General features: G+C 37.4%; 1 protein-coding gene across 1 annotated transcript in view; it reads right to left on the bottom strand.

Annotated features, from left to right (window-relative positions):
- Positions 1 to 3,557: 3,557 nt before the first annotated feature.
- LOC124545082 (ribosome biogenesis protein BMS1 homolog) overlaps positions 3,558 to 9,136 on the bottom strand; it is a 120,000-nt gene continuing 114,421 nt past the window's right edge. The window contains exons 18-20 of the mRNA XM_047123890.1: positions 6,707 to 6,882; positions 5,689 to 5,850; positions 3,558 to 3,809 (exon numbers count right to left, since the gene is read on the bottom strand). Coding sequence (XP_046979846.1) covers positions 3,597 to 3,809; positions 5,689 to 5,850; positions 6,707 to 6,882 — 551 coding nt within the window. The 3' untranslated portion in view covers positions 3,558 to 3,596. The remainder of the gene's footprint in view (positions 3,810 to 5,688; positions 5,851 to 6,706; positions 6,883 to 9,136) is intronic.

Here is a 9,136-nt window from a genome sequence, read left to right as displayed (position 1 = left end):
GGGGTGAAAAATGGTTTTACGCAGACATGTTTAATAAACAGTTCAATTTGTCATTCAAACCACCTGAAAATATCATCTGCGATATGTTTCAGGCAAAGCTGAAAAGTAATCTGACTCCAGAAGAAAAAGAATCTCTGAAGCTGAGCATACTGTTCATCTGAATGAATCGAAAAACAGGTATCTTCTAAAAAGTAATGACATTAACAAGGCAAGAGGAATAACACCACACAACCAGAGACCTTCAGAAATGATTGCCATGCCCACTCATATCAAATAGTATTAATTTCTATAAAAGGAAACTTTGGGCCATAAATTTTACCTTGTATGATGCATCGGATTCCTCAGTTCACTGTGTGATGTGGGATGAGTCAAAAAGAGGGTGGACGGAAACGAAATTGCATCAGAAATTTTGAAGTGGGCAGATAATGTCATACCTCACAATGAGGTGGAAGAAATCACACTTTATACAGACAACTGCTATGGACAAAATAAGAATGTGAATATTATTATGTGTTTTTCTGGTTACTGCATAAGTATCCACAAATTAAGACCATAACTCAGAAATTTCTACTAAAAGGCCATACCCACATGGAGGCTGACAGTGTTCATACACTGATAGAGACGAAGCGGAAGAAATTGAATAATATGAGCATTTTAACACCTTGGGACTGGCAACAATTGGTAAGACACACTTCCAGCAAATACATTGTTCATAATATGCAGCTTCAAGATTTCAAAAGTTATGGCCACTCTGGAAGGCCTCCCCTTGTTCAGAGGAAAATGGATATGGAGAAACGGTCATTTTTGTTAGCAAAGTGTGTGCAATTACAAGTAACAGGAAAACATGGGAATTCTGTACATCTTTTGATGGTGACGACAAACAGCCAGACTTCGTTAGGTTATGCAGACATGGACTTACATTTCCAGCAGATTTGAACCAACTCTCAGATGTCCCAAGACCTATTTCACTACAGAAATATAATGATTTAATGGCACTGTTGTTATACATCCCTTCAGTTTGACATGCATTTTATAAGAACTTAGAACATACATGGAATACAAACATAACAGACTATCCAGAAGAAAACACAGATGAGATTTAGAACCAAATGTGACATTTATGTTCATACAGCAAGTTGTACCACAATGTGAGTAATATACTGTTCATGTAAAATATTCTTACAATGAAATTAATGTGAATGAGTAATATTATTCATTAAATACCAAGAGCACTATGCCACACAATGCAACATGTTTATGAGAGGTATACAACACCATGCCCATTATATATCTACAAAACGAAAAAAGGCTATTACATGTGAAGCAACACGATACTTAATGTTAAAAGTGTAAACTGACCAAATTTCATTAGGATGATGCCATTAATAGGAAAGATATTTGAGGAAGAACACAGTAAAACACCTTCAAAAATTTAGTAAATGTGACACAGTGTCCTATAGCTGTCACCCACAGTGTTTATTAGTGTAACTATAATTTCCTTATTCTTTTATTACTTCATAGGAATGGAAAAAATCTTAACAAATGAAGCATTGTACCTCATTGCTACATCACTTCATAAAAATATTTCCTGGTTTGAGTTGGTGCCATTCTGCAGTACAATAGAGGTCTGGCAACGACAGAAATAAACTACAGTATAGACCAGGCGAAGGCAAGTCTTGCACACTTCAAGTACATACGTACTTTAAGGCACAACACATGACACACTGTTATTATGTCTCCAGAATGCTGTACCAATTTTTAGACCACCTGTTTACTTTTTGTCGACATTTGTTAAAAATGTAGAACTGATCACTTTTACCATTTTTCATAACAATGCAATATTTCAAACCAATACAAATTTTATGAATAAAAATTACTCTCTTTTTTTTTTTCAAAAAGGTTTATTTAAATATGAAATATTTTAGCACCTCTGCTATGGGTAATTAATATTTTTATTTGTTTTTACTCAGTTATTAGTACAAAAATAAAATAAATGTTATAATTGAGACCAAACGAACACCGAAAAATACCCGTAATTAAAATATCATTATCATTTTTAACCGGTAGATTTTTCCAGTCCCTAAGGCCATCTGGATCCTCCCCTCCTCTACTAGTTTCTCTAGACTGCACAGATGGGAGTTAACATTACTACTCATTCTCTTCTCCCGAAATTATCCCGGCCTCAACCTACAGTAACCTACTGTCTCTACATCCTCCAGCCAACAATTTGTTGCCACCCTCTGACAAAGCAGCTACCTCTTTTTCCCCTTCCCTGCTCTGCTACCTTTTCACTCCTCTCGCACCATATCTCCCTGCCTCACAACCTCCCAACACTGTGCCTGTTGGCAATCTAGTCCCTGTACACTCCTCCAGACAGTGCCCTTCTCTCCCCAGTCGTACCATGCTATCCTTTCCTCTTCCCCACCCTCTCCAGATTGCTGTTTCTGTTCTACATGACAGCTGCATTCTGCTCTAAGCCGCTAGAGGTGGCAGTCGTGTGTGTGTGTGTGTGTGTGTGTGTGTGTGTGTGCGTGTGTGTGTGTGCGCGCGCGCGCGCACTCGCGTGTGTGTTTCCTTTTCTGAAGGAGGCTTTGGCCGAAAGCTACATGTGTCATATTTACAGTGAGTAGCAATCTGTCTTCCCATCTAATCTTGATATTCCAATCTGCAGTTTCCATTGTTTGAGAAGATGAGATTCCTTGCATTGTAGTTTGAAATGCAAAGACACTGCCTGTCACACACAGTGCTGACATGTCACTGCTTTTGTTAAGATGGCACTGCTGTCAGAACTGAGGCTTTCCTTTATGATTGCTGTCATAATAACATGGCACGTATGCATTTTATTCACTCCTCACTATACCGCAACAGCTCTTCTTGTAAGTAAGAGCATGAGCATGCACAAGTCCTCATACTCAAAATCAGTGTGTTGTTAAGCCCTGGACTAGCGTATATAAATCAAATTATGTGGAATGATTGGTGTGATAATTATGTACAGATAAAAAATTAATACAAGATAAGAAGAGACTGAGGACTGTGACAAAGCAGCCACAAGACTGGTGACTTGTTTCCTCCAGTAATTTCCACAGATTTCCTCCTCCAGCTTTTCTATTTATGTTTCAGATCATCATTTTTTTCTGTAACCATTGGCCTCCCTTAATCACTATTTTGTATCCAGCCTGTAACTTTTTTTCGCTAATTTAGTTTTTATTTTTGATCTGTCAATTACTTACCATATATTACTGGAAGTTCCATGAAATTTAAACTGGTTGTTAGCTAATTCATTCCAAATCACCAAACATACATCAGCTGTCTCTAGAAATTAAATATTTGGTTTGCTTAAATACTGAACCTGGGAATTATATGCTGACTTACATGTCACTGTACTTCTTTCACTATACGTATATCCCTCCTCGCATTTTGAAATATATATTTCACAATGAAGAGTGCTTGTTTCAGGACTTCTTCAGTTAAATTAAAAAGACAAGAATAACAGAGCTAGGCAATAAAAGAGTGATAATTACAAAGTGGAAAACAATCATTTTTATTTTATGATACACTGTACACATATAAGGACTTCCAATTAGCTTCTTTGATAGTTAACTTGTCCTTTTCTTTGGTTTATATTCTCCTTTCTTTTTGCTGACTGTCCGACAAAATTGTTTCTTCAGCTCCCTCTGCTTACGTAGCAATTTCTCTTGTTCTTTTTCCAGTTCTTTCTTATGCTCTTTTCTTTTCTCTTTAATGGCTTGTTTCAGCTTCTCCTGCTTGATTCTGTAGGAAGCCTTCAGCATCTTCATCATGGCAGCAACCTGTTCACATATCAGTGTTATTAGAGCTGGCAACTATCAAGACAATACCATATGTGAGGAATAGGTCATGTTATTAGTCCCAGAAAGAAGCTGAAATGGGAAAACATTGGCAAAATTTGTGGCAAAAATAGTTTCTATTACACCTAATTTTTTCTCCCATTAATTTTTTGCCTTTATCTGATCTTTGTTCCCAGAGGGAACTGCTTCTACAGTTCTACCTTTGAAATGTTCTTGATACTGAATTTATACCAATCTTGTCATAGTTGACAAGTTTCAATGGTTGTTACATACATACTATTCTTATAATATTATATTCCTCATTTCAATGTTAACTTTTGTATGTCAATGTGACATGGCTGCATTTGAAAAATGAAAGTTTGTACAAGCATCGGACATGATAATATGAACATCCGTTTAATATATTGTATGTTTAATTTCAACAACGATAATGCCTGGAAGATGGCAACAGATCATCAATTGTTATTTCAATACATAACACAAATATTTTAAATAACTAACATATCAGACAATTGTGGGTGCCACTGAAGACATGCCATTTCATCTGTTCGTTCATCAAAACATTCTTCCATGTTTATAGTGAAGGAATTAAAATACAATACCCAACTGCACCAATACCTGCATCACTAAGTAAGACTTTCTGAGTTATGTTGTTTTCAGGTTCACCACGTGTTCACTGAAACCCACCATATTTAAAATAAGATGGAGGGCAATCAGCTCACCTATAGCGGATTGATGCGTGGAGCACATAACATAACAGAAACCAGCATTCACACTAGCTTTCAAGCATTCGCTCTTTTTCCGACAGTAGTACACACATGCTGTGCTCTAAGCTAATGTAAATGCTGTTTTCTGTTATGTGTTACTGTGCTCCCTGTATCAATCCATGATAGGTGAGTGTTGACTTTCCCTTATTTTACATACTGCTCCAGCCATGAATTTCAATTATTGCAACCCATCAAATGATCACTAAATCAATACAGTACCTGCATTGTGCTTTACAGTTGAAAGAAGATGGTTAAGGCTTGGGAACAGGAACTAAACAGTGTAACAGCAGATTTTTCAGACTATATTACATATTTCCATTGGTCGGCAATGAGATTTTTTACTCTTTGCACTACTGAAGATCCTCCACGCCTTCACCAGATTTACAATTGAGTTGTCAATAGCAGCTCTACAAGGAATGTTCCATTTATATGCAGTTTTCACTACACTGATTTTTCTACATGTATATTATTAATATTAGCAATCACTTTTGTGGATGTTGTCTTATTACAAACAACAATCCCCTTTAAAGCCTTCACATTTACCAATGTTTACTCTTCCTTCAATATTATGCTGAGCAGCCTGACATTTTTGCACACACTCTACAGCTGTCATGACACTAGTTAAGCAGCTCTAGATGATTTTACAACTGCTGTCAAGCATAAACCAGCTAGGTTGACACCAATGATTCCTCCTTGTTTTTAAGGACTGACTACTGAAGTGCAGCAACACACCACCATAATGATATCCTCTGTAATGGCAACTGAGAACATTTCCAGAGGTATTATGGTACAAAGGCAAAGCAAGAGAAGATGTTGGCACATTATAGATCAATCTTAATAACTGCAGAAATGAGGTGTTAACATCAAGATGATCATATTGTTTTGCCCAACATATTCTAGTGCAATGCAGTAACACATTATACATCACAGACACTTGCGATAAAATCAAAAATCTGCCCATACTAAACATTTTTTCTCACGATAAAACATCAGAAAAGTACTGTCAGAGGATAAAACATTTTGTAATACCATGCACCACATTATTGTAATTAATGAAATGATACAATTGAGCAGAGTAAGGCTCTACACATTACCTGCTGTTCATGAGGCTCTCGCACAACTGCAACACGTTTCGACTCCAGACTGTCCTTGCCACGCACAGATCCTAATTTTGGTTTGTCCTTGTACGGCAACTGTTTCTGCAAACTACGTGGAATGACCAGCTCTGGAAATACTTTGGGTGTGCGCTCTATTGGCTGTAAAACACATATTTTAATTATAAAGAGAATTTTAGTTTATTCTTGAAATGAAAAGTTCACATTTCAACGTGGTTGTTCTTAGAAATATGGATATCCGGGGGAGGGGGGGGGGGGGGAGACCTTGGTTCACATCACATGCCATTCAAGTCCTCTCCACCAACACCAGCTTCTCTCAGATGTATAGTATGTGCAAGTCACATTGTTGTCTTGCCTGTGGACAGTCGGATGGGGTAATACAATCGCAAATGCTATGGTCTGGCTGCCTGATTGTCCACACATCTGCTGCTGTACACACATCCCCCTCTCCCCTTATTAGTTCATCATGTACTACACATGATTTCCCATGTCTGCACCAGGGTGAGCTTGCAGGTGCCCTTTTCCTATCCTCATTGCCTGCTGCCCCTCCCTCCCCTTCACCCTTCCCTTTTTCTTTGGTCCTATCTCCCATTCTACCCTACCCAGTCCCTCAACCTAATTGAAATGCAGTAATGGAACACTGTAGTTTTGTATACATATGTGTGTGTTTGCTATCTCTGAATAAGGACAATGAAAGAAAGTTATGGTATGAACTCCAAATCTTACTTATGTGTGTGGCTCCAGCTCAATGTATCACAATATATTAAATGGTTATCTTTCTCCTTTTACTCCTTCATTTGAAAAATCTAATCAGTAACTTAACTGTATTAACAGTTAGAACCTTGTGATTAATTATATGTCACAGTCAGGATAAATTAGACTACCAGTTTCAAAATCATTGACATCACCCATTTTAGAGTATCTGTTGGTAATTCCCAATGCTGGTGACATCATGAATCAGCACTATTAGTCACAAAAACTTTTGGATCTCACTCACCTTGTACAAACTATCAAAATCAGGTTCCCGTCGTATACCCTTAGCTCGTTTCAGTTCACCAACAGTGCGCATTCCTCTCCACAGGTTCTTTTGGTCTGGTGGCAGCAAAAGCGATGTGACCGGATTGTAGAACTTGGGTACATCAACTTTGTACCACGTCCGACAGAATACAATATCTAGTGGAAGAATAAAAGAGAATTCTCTATTTATCATTTATACATTTATCACATTATCAAATATAAGCAAGTTGTTTGCTTAATGTTATAAAAATAAACCATCCAGCTGAATTTTTCATTTTGCAAAGGTCGTATGCTATTTCACAACTTCCAAACAGATTAAAATTGTGTGTTGAACCAGGACTTGAACTTGGCAACCCTCTAACTGACTGAGCTTTCCAGGCATCTCACGACCTACTCTCAAAGCTTCAGCTCTGCCATTACCTCATTCCTGCCCTCCAAACTTCACAGAAGTTCTCCTGCATAACTTTCTTCACTAGCACTACCAAAAGAAATGATATTTCAGAGGAAAACAGCACTTTCTCCACTGTAGAGTGAGATTAAATTTTTAACTAAGTCCTCAGCTGTAGATAAGATGAACAATTCTGACCTTTGAAATTCTGCATCCCATGTACAACAATGCCAGAATCTAAAACAAAAACAAGTGTAATGCTGACAAGCACCTCCAAACACTTACTTGAAATTACAAAATTCAACTCGTGCTGACATGTAATAAGTAAGTCATTTCCAAAACAACAGAATAGTAGTAGGGTCATCTTGGAACTACAAAAACTTATTGAATTCAGTGTGTTCAAAACCAACCATTCACACCAGCGAAGTCCTCCATTTGTGTCTGACATGGAAGATAATTCATAATTGCCACTATCACCTGACAAAGGTCATCACATGTGACCATTCGGAGCTACAGGTTCTGACTCTGCAGGACTAATATAAAGTGAAATCAGCATTTTAATCAAATGATCATATATGATTCTATTAACATGTGCCACAACATGAGCAATTCAACTCAAATTCATTTCACACTTGCACACTGACATGTTCTTGACAATCAAGCAGTGTTTGCCAGCACACAAAAGCTGTCCACTTACCATTTCTTTTGATACCTGAAACTACCTTTCATTCAGAAAGTGCAGAATTGTCAGATATTTCCAGACAACTTAACAAACTAAAGTAAAACAGTACTGTACATAAGAATTCATATGGGCATGTCATTTTTGTGAGAAGGGAGTGTATGATAGATTCCACAAAGGGTTGCTCTTGAAAGTTATGTGGTCATGTCCAAACAGAGAAAGCATTAAGACTTTCTTGTACGAACAAAAGCTGCTACAAATTTGAGACCTATTATCTGAGACAGGGAGGCTGACATAGCACTAAAATCAACGGATTATTTAAATATTGGTAAATTGACAACCATTCCCTCCAGTTCACACACTACAAGGAAGGATGCCATAAAGGATTTCCAACTGAAAGAGAAAGTCAGAGAGAATCCCTAAAATCAATGGAAGACTGGATACCCAATACAATTGAGGAATACTTCTTGGAACAGGGATATCCATCATAACAGTGACCTCTACATGGAAAACTACTGTAGTCTTAATACAACAGGACATCAAACCTGGATCATCATCATCATCTCTGCCACGTCACATTTCTTATACCATGGCTCATAGCACAAGAAATAAGACAAGATAGGGATGACAACATAAGATGCGCCATGCTCCAATAATTCAATGTTATATCTAACTGACCAATATGGCTGTCATCACGGGCATATCGTCTATGTGTGGCTGATCGATTTTTAGTTGGTACTGTCATTTGCTGTAAAACAAGATATTCCAATGCTTTCTCAATCACAATAAAACTTTTAATCATAAATGCTTTTGATCATATACTGCCCTTGTACCAAGACTGTGATCCCTAAATGTTATGTCTATTCAATAAAGCACATTCTGAGCTAAACGTATTAACCTTGCCTCTTAACACTCATGGTAATTCACTGGAAAATAAAGTAAAGGAATAGTCGATATCAAGAGAGGATTTTGCCACAGGGGACTTAATATCAGCCACCTTACTGAAAACAAACTTCAGTTATCAATGAGCAAGACAGAATTTGGTTTAGACAAGGGCACTAAAGAAAGAAGAATCTTCAGCAGTGAGGTACTGAACTGCCAAATGGACAAACCATCTAGTACCAGTAGCCAGAAGCCTGTATTTTGCAGCTTAGCAACATAAAGTATGGGCATGTAAAAAATAAAGTCAGCAAGCATAGACATAACATAACAGAAAATGTTTAAAAATCAAACTGAATAACAGCAATAGCATCAAGGCATTCAATACCTTGGCTATACCAGTCATCACATATAAAGCAGTCACTGTGAACTGGACCCAAGTTAGAGCTGGACAATCTGGACAT

The sequence above is a fragment of the Schistocerca americana genome, chromosome 8, assembly GCF_021461395.2.
Source record: "Schistocerca americana isolate TAMUIC-IGC-003095 chromosome 8, iqSchAmer2.1, whole genome shotgun sequence".
NCBI classification, from domain to species: domain Eukaryota; kingdom Metazoa; phylum Arthropoda; class Insecta; order Orthoptera; family Acrididae; genus Schistocerca; species Schistocerca americana.
The sequence above is the reverse complement of the archived record's forward strand: the minus strand, read 5'-3'. Positions and strand labels throughout refer to the sequence as shown.